Below are 13,163 nucleotides of genomic sequence, written 5' to 3'. Positions count from 1 at the left end.
ACAGCTGTCAGCAAGTCTCCAGGTTGGGCTGATTCTCTGCTATTTTCTCTACATGGAGTGCAAAGTAGGGGGAAGCTCTAATCCAAGAATGTTTCACAGATGATTTACAATCTCTCTGTAAATGACTTGTCAAAATCAGATGGGCATGGTAAAGGGTGTTACTTTTTATGCTGTCAATACTCACAAGCTACCTACCAATATTATGTGGTAATAACAAAACAAATTCATGATGCAATGGAAAGGAAGGCTACCTATCATTCTTTAAAGTGTGTCACATAGCTTCTGAATTGTAGTAATTAATATCTCTAATGAGATGACTTCATTAATAGGAATTTCCATAAGCATTAATAGACACGAATTGGTGCAATGCATATAGTACTCCATGTAGTTTCTGATTCGTTTGTAGGGACAGACGTAGTCTCAATCCAAAAACATTGTACGACAGGAGTAAATTTTTGGTTCCTTAATTTCTGTCCTGGAAGCCTTACACAGAAATATGGATGTGTACCGGGTGTCCCACATCTGCAGTGAATTTTAGATCTTTGAACAGTTTGACTACATTAATCAATGTAGTCAGCACGAGCAGCCAGACCATCGGGGCTGGTCTGGAATGGATGTCTGGAAATCTGAGACAAACCGGCTTCAACAGACGGTGCTGGGGTAGGAAGGGCAGATGGGCTGCAAGGCTGAGAATCAGGTCTTCTTAGGTTTTCCAGTAAATCTGAAGGTAATGATTAACAGCAGACCTATTTACTCTTCCAGGGTTGAGCTGCTCGTTGATTGTGGGACCTTTTACAAACATTGATAGCATACGTAGAGACAGCCATCTATGCAAGTAATCTACAGGTCAGCCATAAATTTAACTGCCTTACAAAGACACACAATGTAGATGCTGTTTCTCATATTGCTGGCATGACTTTCTGTATGCAAAATATTTCCTAGTTAACAATATAGGAGAAAATAAACAAAGCAAAAGAAACAGGAGAGATGAAAATGCTGAATAATGGAACTTGGTTTTGAATAAAGACAAAGGTCCCATCGCTGCAAGCAGACTTGTGTATGATGGCCAATGGACTGGGACAGACCTCTAAAACTTGGAGACTCCAGATAGCCTTAGACATCTGTTGGCACAGGGCTAAGCTTGAAGCCTAAGGCTCTCAAAATACACCTTAGAAACTTCAGGTAATTGTGCAGAGTCTCACACACATCTGAAGCAAGATTCTCGTCAACAGATGTAATATAGAAGGTCACAGTGTATGTACACTGTTTACGTGTTACTGTAACACAACAAAAGCCTTGTTTACATTGCTTTAAGTTAAGGAAAGCAGCCAGAAGAATGGAAACTCTGAAAGTCGACACAGTGAATGTTTTTCATTTGGAAATATACATATAATATACATATATTTATATTATATACTTACACAGCCACTGCTATAGTGGCTCTGAATTTATTACATCTCAGGAGATAGAAATATTATAAAAACATAAGTAGTATTATACTATAATTCATATATACACATATATAATTTTAATAGACATTTATATGCATATAAATATGTATTTAAGTTCATTCAAGTCCACAACACAGGAAGGAACAGAACACAGAGCCCACCGGCCATGCTGCTGCAGCTCTGCCAGACTGCAGCTCTCTGCACTCAGGCCCCTTTACCTAGAAATCCAAAGATAGCGCAAGCAGAAATATTGCAATTAGTTGATTATTCCAACCACAAATTAAACTGAGTGTAATTTATATACAATAATGTACAAATAGGTTCCATTTTTCATTTACTCATAGCTTTTATTTTGTGATTTTGATGCATTTGGTCAGTTAGTGTAATACCAAGACACGTACCTAGTTATTTTTGAGGTAGGACTGATCAAAAAGAGTATAGTTCCAGGTAGGAATTTAAAATGCAGGCATTTACATAGAGCTATTACATTTAACAGAGTTAATATAACAGTCTAGCTACAAAGGATTAGAAACACATTTTATGTGAACATTTACATGAACAAATCCTCAGGAAAAGTTCCTAATTTTCCCCTACTTTATATAAGACATTTCTTACAGGAAATCCATATTGTGAAAAGTTTCAGACTGTCAGCACTAGGAATTTAAGTAATTTTTTAATTTAAAACAAGCATAGGAAAGTTGGAACTGAGATCTGTCCTTAGACTATAAAGTCCTGTATTAAAGTTATAGAACACAGAAGAAAATGAGGTCACTGTGCTGAAAGCTAGAAACTCCATTTGGTGAAACTCCACTTGATTTGAAAATTAGATTCAGAGAGCAAAAAGATTTTAAGGGATGATTAAACACAGTACACATAAACCACTAAAAAAACCAGATTTTAAAAAGGAAAAGGAGATGCATCCGTTCAACTTTCTACAAATACCGTCAAAACCTGATGGAAGCCACTGAACGTCAGCTGAAGTACTGACATGCAGTCCAGTAAGTTTTGTCCCCAGCTGTTAGTCAGGTTTCTCCAAAGGCCACAGGAGATTCAAGTGCTGCATGTCTAGATGGACCCACGACAGACTTCACGTTATGTAGTTCAGGAATCAAAACTATCAAACTACGGCACCTCAGGCTTCACCACAGAAAGCGCAATGTCACCAAAACCCCTGCTTAGGTGTGAGTCCAACACGTGCTGCAGTCTTCCACAAGCCTACAGGACACACGCAACCTGAAAACACCAGTGGAGCACAGCTGTGCCAATACCAGGGGAGATATCCAGCCACTACTAATATGTATCAGCCCTGTTCTTCTGCAACACTTTTTTCATCTCCTGGCATAACCAATTTAACATTCCTGAAATATGCACAAGGACCAGAAACTGTTGGGACACAGTATGTAGAAGCTGTCAGCACCTGAAAACAATTTTGAGTTCCTTCCAAGACTGCTCACTGCAGACCAATATTCATCCCCTTCTTTATGGCCATGACAGGCAGCGCAGGTTACACTTCACTGGCGCTACCTTCCGCAGTACCGGTGACTTGAATTGTGGAGGAGACAGAGTGTGCTGAGGACACGGAAACATTAGTACTAGAAAGCTCAAACCTGGGAAGTGCACGGACTTCCTACAAGGTGCATGAGTCCTTAACGGGGCCACAAATCCACTGAAAAAAAATCAACAAAACAAATCACTAACAAAATCAGACTGTTTGGCACTAGCATGAACTGCTGTAACTGACCTGATCCACTTATTATCGTAGTCTGGTTTAATTTATCTATGTAGACAAAACCAAAATAGTTTTACTTTCTTAGTTAAGCTTGGACTTAGAAAATATCTACCCACAAGCTTAAAGGTAACCCTGAACTTAAACCTCATTCATTTCAACAAGTATCTTCTTTTTTGCACCCCCAGTGACATCAGCAAGCAGTCTAGATAATAATCATCATTATCAATTTAATTTTAACTTTTGCAACCTTTTGTCACTTAAAAATGCATACTTGAGTTTGAACTCTGGCACAAGAGTGGAAAAGCCCTGAGCATGTCCTTGCCACTACTGCCGGATTGACTGCCCAGGCACTGGGCCAGCTTGGAAAGAGCAGAGCTGGTGGCCTTGGAGAAAGCTCTTGTGAAGCAAGCCAGAGGCCTCAGCAAAGACTATGTCTCTCCTTCCCCTGGGAGCTGCTTTTAAGCAGAAGCTGTCCTGCTGCACCATGCCTGAGCCACGGCCCAGATGTGTCACAGCTGTGCCTGTGCATGGCCACGGCCCTGCTGCTCTGGGTCCAGACCCCTGGCTGATGTCCCTGCCTGGCCTCAGCTCCCACATCACCCCTGGCCTGCCTGGCATCACGGGCTCACAGTTGACCCCAGTCAGCATCGCCGGGCCTCATCCTGACCCTGCTGCGACTTCACAGCCTGGTCTAAGCCCTGCTGTGTCACAACAGCCTTGTCTGGCAATGGGGCTGAGGCTGCCCCCCACTGTAGGGATAGAAAGGGCCCTGATGGTGAGGCCCTGCCCTGATGGCCCTGTGGGGAGACCCACGGCTCCTGCTGCCCCAGCTCCCCGGGAGTAGTGCCGGGACAGCGTTAAGAAGGCAGACACAGACAAGAGCTGGACCAGACAGCCTCCTCCAAACGCAACACACCGTTAAAAGCCTTCCTGGGACCACATGCCACCACACATGCTGTAGAAAACCCTGGGCCTCAAACACAAAAAAAGCACACAGCTGTTGTAACACTGAAATCTGTCGTAACACTGAAATAAGTTCACTATGAACAGACAAGCCCAGAGGTCCGTCAGCAATGCTATGTGGATCCTGCTCTGTAAACGTAAAACGTATTAACAGACATCAAGTTACCTAGAACAGATCTACGTGGCTAAAACCAAAAGAGAAAATGGCAGCTGCTCCCCTGCAACCCCACAGCAGCCTGTAATCCACCTGACCTTCCTCAGCTCACATGAAGTCATTGTCCTCTACTTCAAGCCCCTCTGTAAAGGGCTTATTATTCAAAAATAGCTGTGAGGAACAACTGTGGCGGTATCTTGATAAGCAAATTAACCATTTGCCTTCAGTTATGGTAAGCAACCTGCGCTCAAACAAGGGGAGTCCAAAGGTGGGACTATTTATGACATGTAATTGTTTACCAAACTGAGAAGAGGCTTTTAAATCACAGTCTTTCCTGCCATTTTACTTCGATTTGTACTTACTTAGCATATTAGCACTTCAGGGCTTCAAGGACCTGCTTTCATAAGCGTTTACAAACCACTAACCATGCCAGTGGCACAGTATCAGGAGTAAATAATAATAGCATCTCCTTCACAAACAAGACACAATAGAGCAATCGTGCCCTGAAACGTACCGGGTGGAGTATCTCTTATGAAAGAATTTCTTTATTAATGCTTTGTTCACAGAGGGCGCGCCAATGAAACCGCAATATACCCAAATGCTGATGTCCTGGTACCTTGCTCTCCTCACCCACGCTGCTTACGAGTGCTTTGGGGTTGATTCTAAAAATTCATTCCGATTATAAGGAGTTGGGCCCCTAATCTAAATCTCTAACATACAAGAAGTTATTCTTAGTCTCCATGAGGCTGCAAGAGGGCCAACAGGTCTACCTCTGCGCATAAGCCAAAATTACTTCTGGGTTAAAGAATGCACAATCAGACCTCTCAAAATGTAAGCAAGTCAGAATAATGGAAACACCAAAACGGGGCTGAGTATGGCTGCACCTTCAAAACAAATGCATTCTGACATTACGGGTATGGAAAAAAGTGGAAAAACATTTCCTATGCAGTGTTTTATTGTCATCTATAGTCAGATCTGTGAGAGTAAACGTCAGCCAACAGAATACAATGAAGAATTAGTTGCAACAAAGGATGAAGTCAGTAAATGATCTGCTGTGAGGCAGTGAGAACAGTTGTGTTCCTGTAAAAAAATAACTACGTCCACGTGATTTGTTGTAGAGACCGTCTAAAGTAAGGAGGGGATTCACGTGATTTACATGCTGTTAATGGGTCACCAACAGAGGAGTGGCGAGTAGTGCTGAGTGTATCTCCCAATTAATTTATTTTACTTTCATCTTTAAATGGGAGGATAAAATGAAAACAAACCTCCCCTTTGCTGCAAATGCAAATACAAAAGCAAAAGCATAAACCAACCTGAAAATAAGCAAAACAAATTAAAGCAAAAGGAACGAGCGCTCTTTTCTCCCCAAAGTTCCATTTCCTTTTTCTCTTTTTTTTTTTCTTCTTCAATTCCCATTCGTAAACAGTGGCTGATGCCCAAGATACGTTCTAGGGCTGGTAATATTTTTTTTCCATTCTTCCTACTAAAAAACAGCCAAACAACATTCCTCACACAATGCAGGCATAGTTTTTTCTAGAAACACGATCTAGCTAGTAAACTGCTAACTGGGGAAGTAGGTTCAATTCCCTGCTCACTTACTCATTCTCTGTTATTTTCAGTGTTATCTTCTCATTTTTAAGTAATAGTACTTTTCCTTTTTCTCAGGGATTAATAAATTAAAATGGCAGAAGGCCATTGTATGTAGTCATAGTAGGAGCCATTATGCAAAACTGATGAATCTCCTAAAAGTTAGCAATTAAAGAACTCAGAGCTCTTCTGCCCACCTAACTCCACTCTCTGTTTACCCATAGTTCTTGTGCTGTAACTCCCAACTATTCATTTTTTTGATCTCTTGCAAATGTACTAGCTAGCTCTCCCCATGCCACAGCCCCCCTACCTGCTGCCTCTTTTACGTAGCTGGCTCCACGTCTCCTTGCTCCTCCTGTCCCAGCTGTTCTTCTCTCGACTTCCTGACCTCTTTCAGCACCAGAGAAGCATCTCCACACCAAGCTTGAGTCTCAGCAGTCGGAGGGATCACCAGGAGCCCCACAGCCGACTGAAAGGACACCTGCTTTGGCACTGCCTGCCTCTCCACACGCTGCAGAGGGAGGAGCTGCCTCAGAGATAAAAGGCAATAGCTCCACCTCTGAATACTATAGCTTCATGCCCCACTGCTGCTGAGCCTTCCTGTTCGGATTGCCAGTCCCTCTCCAACCTGCCAGGCTCTGAAGTGTTGTCCTGAAGACTGGAAGCAGCCTCCCTGGTTACCCTGCCCATCGGCTTCTTGGAGAAAGGACAGAAAAAAGAAGCAATTACAGGTTTGTTAAGCCTCTGGGAACTGGGGCTTTGCATGCAAATATCAGTTGTCAAATGTGTTTTACTTTCTGTCCCCAGCAGCTGTAGAAGAAAGCCTGAGAACCTGATCAGGGTTGTACCCCAAAGCCTTGAAACCAGAAATCAAATAAGATCTGGAGTGTTTTTATGTCATGATTTTCAGGACTAATTCATTGTGTGTTGAAAGCTGACCTGTGGTATCATTACCTGTACCTACAGCAAGCATTGTGTCCTTATGGAAATTGAATTGTTAGGGACCCATCTGAACATGGCACCGTCCTCTGAACAAGTTGGATGCCTCCCTATCTTCCCCTAGGCATCTAACTGTGATTGGAATATCTGGGAGAAGGAACCTGCTCCCAGAGGCATCTGCAATGTCATCAATTTCACTGATCAAGTTAATTAAAATAGTATTTTGTGACTGAGTTAGACTTCTGTTTTTAGTACTATAATTACAGAATCACAGAACGGCTGAGGTTGGACGGGACCTCTGGAGATCATCTGGGCCAACCTCCTTGCCGAGCAGGATCACCTAGAGCACACTGCGCATGATGGCATCCAGGCGGGTTTTGAGTATCTCCAGAGAAAGAGACAACCTCCACAACCTCTCTGGGCAACATGTTCCGGTGTTCTGTTACCCTCACAGTAAAGAAGTGCCCCCTCATATTCAGCTGGAACTTCCTGTAGAATTTTTTTAGACCATATATTCAATTTTTTTCTCCCACACTAATACTTACGATAAATTAATTTTTCTCCAAGTGGGTATTATGTATGAGACTGGATTTGATGAACAACAAAGAATACTGAAGTTGGGTGTTACCCAAGTCCAAAACTAATGTGCATTTTTTTTTGAATTATGAAATACGTACTTACTAATTATTGTCTGTATTATTTTCAGTGTATATGGCAGTGTACAGTCATGTGAGTTGCACCAAAGCTGACTGTTGCAGCTTCTCTGAACCTGTTTCGTGGGAGAAGGAGCTCAGGTACGTTTGTTTGCTGTTCAAAGGCAATTGAAGGCTTGAATTCAAACGCATTGCTCAGTATGGCCACGGGAGGGCACTAGAAAGGAGAAAATAGGCAAAAAACCAACGGCATCAGCTCTGCTCACCGTCAGTAACAAGAACAAATAAAGGTCCAACAGGTCACAGGCCATTCCTGTATAAAAGGAAAAGCAAAACTGAGAGGTCCTGCCAGCGCCAAGGTGTAAAGCCTGCCAAGCACCAAGGAGCAGAGAAAGGGCTGGAGGTACCCAAAGGATGAGCTGGGGATGTGTCAAGTGGAATGGGGACAGAGACCACGAAGTAGGGCTCTGTGGCTGAGGCTGAGCCCACAGCTAGACAAATGCGCACAAATGACTGGAAAGAGCACGTTCACGCTCCAGGGAAAGGCTACAAAAGAGAAAGAGAGGATGGGGCTGAATAAAGTGACTGGCTTTTTCCAAAGCATGTCCCCAGTATACATCTCATTTCACAGAGACTTGGGCTATCTTGATAAAAAGACATCCAGTGGCCCTATCAAACTTTCAGTGTAGGTAAGCAATACAAAATATATGTTATATATGTAGATATCCATCTGGAATCTCAGTTATTTAGCTGAGAACTCAGTGCACCTGAGGAGGAATTGGTAGGTACTTCACACTACACTGCAATACATTTGTGTGTATGTGAAAATCAACTTCCCTGAACCACAATTGTCATTTGCTGGAGAAGATAAACCATTCAGGATGTCAGCCTCCGTCTTTTGAACCTAAAACTTATTTCTAATGTTTGTCTTTCAAAATTATAAGTGTTAACATTTGCTTACATAGCCATCAAATGTAGCTTGTGAAAAGACAAAAGCCTGTTCCTGTTTTATTTTATTGCTTCCACAGTGAGTTGTATCTGAGAACGGAATTCAATTTTTCATTGATCTTTTCAGAGTTTTGAAGACAGCTATGTGCTCACTCACCAGACACCAAACAGCATGCATAAGCAGTTGTTGGACCTTGACTTGTGGTCTGCAACCGAACTCTTCATTCTCTCCATCAGTCTGGGCCAGCTTGGTCTACACATGGACACGCTATACTGGAAGATGGCCACTGAACAAACTTGACCAGTGGGTCTGCTGGTTATCCTTAACTTGCTCCCTGTCTCTGGCCAGCTCCAACCATGCCCAAGAGAAGTTGGGGACACAACTCCCTTCGGTGACTTCATGCACAAAAGTAGTATTGATGAAACTGCTCCTTCCATCGCACATCATCTCCTGTACACCTTACTGGATTCGTGGCATAAATCAAACATCTGCAAAACCACACTTAGAAAGCGTCACAGGAGTGGGCTTTATTATCACAGGCTTAATTTTAAAAGCTTTGAACTGAAAAAAATACGTACAAAGTTAATTATCAAAATAGTAATAAGAATGCCTACCCTCTTGGCTCCAAGTCATAAAGTCATATGGGACCAAGAGGAGCAAATGCAATTTTATTCTGAGCCTCTGAAGCTCACTGTGGTCATATAAGAACAGCAGGATTTGGCCCTCCAGGGTCATCACTGTTATTACTTAGATTACAGTAGCACAGAGCAACACCACAGAGCTGCCACCCGTCTGCTCATGATAGGACTCCCCTGGCCTGAAGAGCTTACAGTCTAAATAAGACCAGGTAGACAAGTGGAGTGAGAAAGAAAGCACTTTTATTAGGCTCAAGAGATTAAGAAACTTGCCCAAGGACACATACAAAGCCTTTGACAGATCCAGGAGTTTAACCTAGATTACAGCATGACTCCTTGATGGTAAACCTATTTTCTCCCAACTTCTGAGTATCTCTTCAACTGAGATTTAAAGTATACTCTATGTCAGTAAAGCATCACCGAAAATGTTCTCTTATACCATAAGCTTATTTTGACAGCCTTTGCATAAAGAGAGATCACTTTTTTTCTGCCAACAAAGTCAGAAGAACACAGATGAACAAAGTTGGTGGCAGGTGAAAGCCTTTAATTCGAGAGCAGGCTATTGCTTCACAAGCCTATGCACAGCTAAAAAACACACTACAAAAATCCACTTGACAGAAACGTTACTCATTAACATTCCTTCTATATCTAACATGAATGATTTCTTAGAAGTGCCCACATTAATCTGAGGGGACACTGCCTCCCCCTTGCAAACTGCCCACAAGGTCCCTCAAGGAAATGATAACCTCTAATGGTAAATAACTCATTTTCCAACACACTTTTTTCACCGAGTCGTTGACCTTTTGTTATCACCGTCAACACAGCTTTGGTGACTTGTTCTATTTCTTCATAAGGCTCACATACGGACCCGTGTAGAAGAAGGGAATTAATCCAGTCACTCCAGAGGGTCCCGTGCGCCGCAGGTCACTCAGGCGAGAGCTGGGTTCCTCCCGCGCTCAGCCCCGGAGCCCGCCCGTCCCCGCACAGCTCCCCCCGCCCAGCCACCCCCGTTCAGCCCGCAACTCCCTACCTGTAGTAGCGACGGAGTAAAAGCCCAAACCGGCCTCGTCTCCTGGCTCAGAGCCGCCCATACGAGCCCAGTCCGGCCCCGCAGGGACCGGCTCCCGCTGTCCCCCTCCCCGGGTAGCGCAGCCCCGTCCCCGCCTGCTGTACCTGACCCTGTCCTTCTCCGCCCGCCGGAGCTCCGAGTCCCTCTGCAGCACCTGGAAAATCGTCCTGGCTTCGTCCTCGCTTAAAAAACTGAGATCGGGCCCCCGGCAAGCCGCGCTCATGGCTCCGGTCATCCCCAGCAGGGGGGCAGCGCCGGCCCCCTGGCAGCCCGGCGCCACATCGGCATGGCCGAGCCGGGGCACCACAGCGCCCGGCCGCCGCCCGCAGCAGCCGCTTCCCCCCAGAGGCCACCCCCGGTTCCCTCTGGAGGCGGAGCGGGGCGGGGAGAGGCGGGGAGGCGGCCCCGGGGACGGAGCGGCTCGGTCGGGGCCTCCCCTGGCCCTGTAACCGCACTCCGCCAGGCAGCGGCTGGGGCGCTGCGGGCCCGGCAGGGGAGGGCAGGGCAGGGCGTTGTGTTCGCCCTCTTTGGAGGTTTGCGGGGAAAAGTGGCGGAGAAGCACACCCCTCTCTCCCAGCAGCTGTAGCACAGCAGATCTTCCCTTTCTTCAGTCTGCTGTCCCAGAGACCCAACCAGCATCACTCATGGCTCAGCTCTGGTCCCTTTTGGAGCCGTCTGGAGCTGGCTCTGATCTGACCTGGGGCAGCTGCTGGGCTCTGCTCACAGAGGTCACCCCCGCAGCCCCCCTCTACCAAACCCTTGCCACCTAGACCCATTATATTAGTACTAAAATGCCATTTGAAATACGTTAGTCAAATAAGGGCTTTATTCAGGGTCGAACCTCAGATGTGATCTGCAGGGAAAAGCAGACACAATTCTTGCTATGGAAGACTGAGGTGGTGGATAGGGCACCGCAGTATGAGCGGGAGCAGGGCCGAGCTGCGTGCAGACACCTTCCCACCCCGCAGCGAGCTGATGTGGGGCCGCCGAAGAATGCTTCCCCACTAGGAAGTCGTGTTGTGCAAGTGGAAATAAGGACCTTAGAGCACAGCGGGAATAACAGGTTCCAGGAGGCTCTTTATTTTGCTGTAGCTTCTGGCATCACTCGTCTGGCCCAAAGAGGAATTTACCGATTCCTGGTAACGAAACAACAAAAACAAGGCTATGAGACAACTGATGAAGAATGTAATGAAAGCGTGAAGGATTATGCTGCTTAGAAGGTGTTGGGAGGAGGTGTTTCCTACAGAAAAAAGACACGGAGGATTTTTAGTAGGGTATAGGACACGCTTCTGGGTAAAGTCCAAACCTGTTATTTCAAAAGATGCAAGAGCCACAGTCATCACTGCTGCATTAGCAGCTTACAGATCTTCTCTCTTTGGGTAAACATCCCGTCCTCCCTGTTCTGTTGCGTTGAGCATAGTGGAGTGACTATTTCATTACATACTCAGCCATCATACCTGCTTTTTGGCATTTTCTTTTCTGCTTTCAGAAGTTCCCTGTGGGCTGGAAACGAACTACAGAAAAGGAATATCAGGTCACAAACTTTTTCTGTCATGTGTCCTTCATGGCTGTGTTCCAGCAGAAGAAGCTGAGTGCATGGCATTCTCCCTGGGAGTCTCCCAGGCAGAGGATTAGACATCACTCTCCCTTTCTACCTGGCACCTACAGGGTATGGGAAGCAATTCCTCATGGTGCTTCTGCATCACACTGGCAGAGCTGAGAAGGACCATGATAACTTTTCTCTAGATCCATTGCAATGAACTCGATTCAAATCTGGCAGTTTAAAAATAACAGATTTCAGCTAATTGTCTGAAAAGATGTCTGTTACTAGTGTGAGCATTTTTTCAGGGCCACAAGTCAGGGCCTCATCCATGCCCCCTGTTGCCTTAAAAGTCATGTTTTATATATATATAATATATATTATATATTATTTTTTAATTCTTATGCAAACCTCTTAAAATACATACACAGAGTACATACAAAGTACATGGGTGTTCTTATGGGTTTACCAAGGAAGTAATACATGACAGTCTTCATAAAGAAAGGGTCATACTCCCCATAAATTTGCTTACTTTGTAATTGTATACATCCCACAACAAATTAAAGAATGAAATCCATATTTTTAGGTTTCTGTAACTCTTTTTCTTCTTTTCTAGCAATCTGACTTTTTTTTTTTTTTTAATTATCAAGTCATATGTTAGCATACGATATTTTCAGTGCAGAGGGGAGCAGGGAGAAGATGCTCATTTTGTATACAAGCAATGTATAGTCTTTCAGGTAATAATGAGAAAGAAATAAGTTTTCATTCTCTACTAAGTGATGGGATTATTTAGTAGGGTGTTGAGTAGGTACACTAGGGCCTCCAGAAAGATTCTGCCACACGTCACAGTAGTTATTACTTCATGCACTCTAAGTCCAGAATTTTTAGAGATTTGGGCATAAACTTGGGCATCTGGTAAAAAGACCCTCATTTTATCCAGCTTCTTTAGCATGTTATATCACCACTACAAAACACATATTGGATCATGACTAGAAATGGGTCCTGTTTATGGATTCATTTGTCACATTCTTATTTTGTGGAAAACAACCACCTTTCCATATCTCTTCATTACTCCCTCTCAGTTTAAAGATGATGTCTTTTTCATATACAGATCATGATGGCAAGAAAACACCACCTGCATTCCAGTACTTAGAGACTCTGGCACCTCATGTGCTTTAATTTCTGTTGTATAAACTCAAGACAGGATACAGGCTCTAAAACTTTTTCCATGATTTTAGCTAAGAGCTGTTCCAGGAAGCTACAGAAGTGTTTTCTTGTAAACATGCAGCATTTCTTCTGTTTAGCAACCTGAAACAGAGGGCCAAAATAACATATGAGATGCTGCAGACATGAGACATGTCTATTAGTAATGTTAATTGCCAATGCCACTAAAGAGGATGCTGACACATACCTTAATTACAGGGCAAATTCTTCAAAAACTGCACTTTACAAATACTGTTGTACTAATGGGTGGTGTTAACTCCACTTACTCTC

At 44.1% G+C, this 13,163-nt stretch overlaps 1 protein-coding gene across 1 annotated transcript in view; it reads right to left on the bottom strand.

The window, feature by feature from the left end:
- Positions 1–10,576, bottom strand: part of EXPH5 (exophilin 5) — a 35,201-nt gene extending 24,625 nt beyond the window's left edge. The window contains exon 1 of the mRNA XM_040544090.1: positions 10,234–10,576. Within this exon, the coding sequence (XP_040400024.1) occupies positions 10,234–10,364 (131 nt within the window). The 5' untranslated portion in view covers positions 10,365–10,576. The remainder of the gene's footprint in view (positions 1–10,233) is intronic.
- Between the last annotated feature and the right edge of the window lie 2,587 nt (positions 10,577–13,163).

This window comes from Cygnus olor, chromosome 1 (assembly GCF_009769625.2).
Source record: "Cygnus olor isolate bCygOlo1 chromosome 1, bCygOlo1.pri.v2, whole genome shotgun sequence".
Classification (NCBI taxonomy): domain Eukaryota; kingdom Metazoa; phylum Chordata; class Aves; order Anseriformes; family Anatidae; genus Cygnus; species Cygnus olor.
This window is presented reverse-complemented; position numbering and strand designations above follow the sequence as displayed.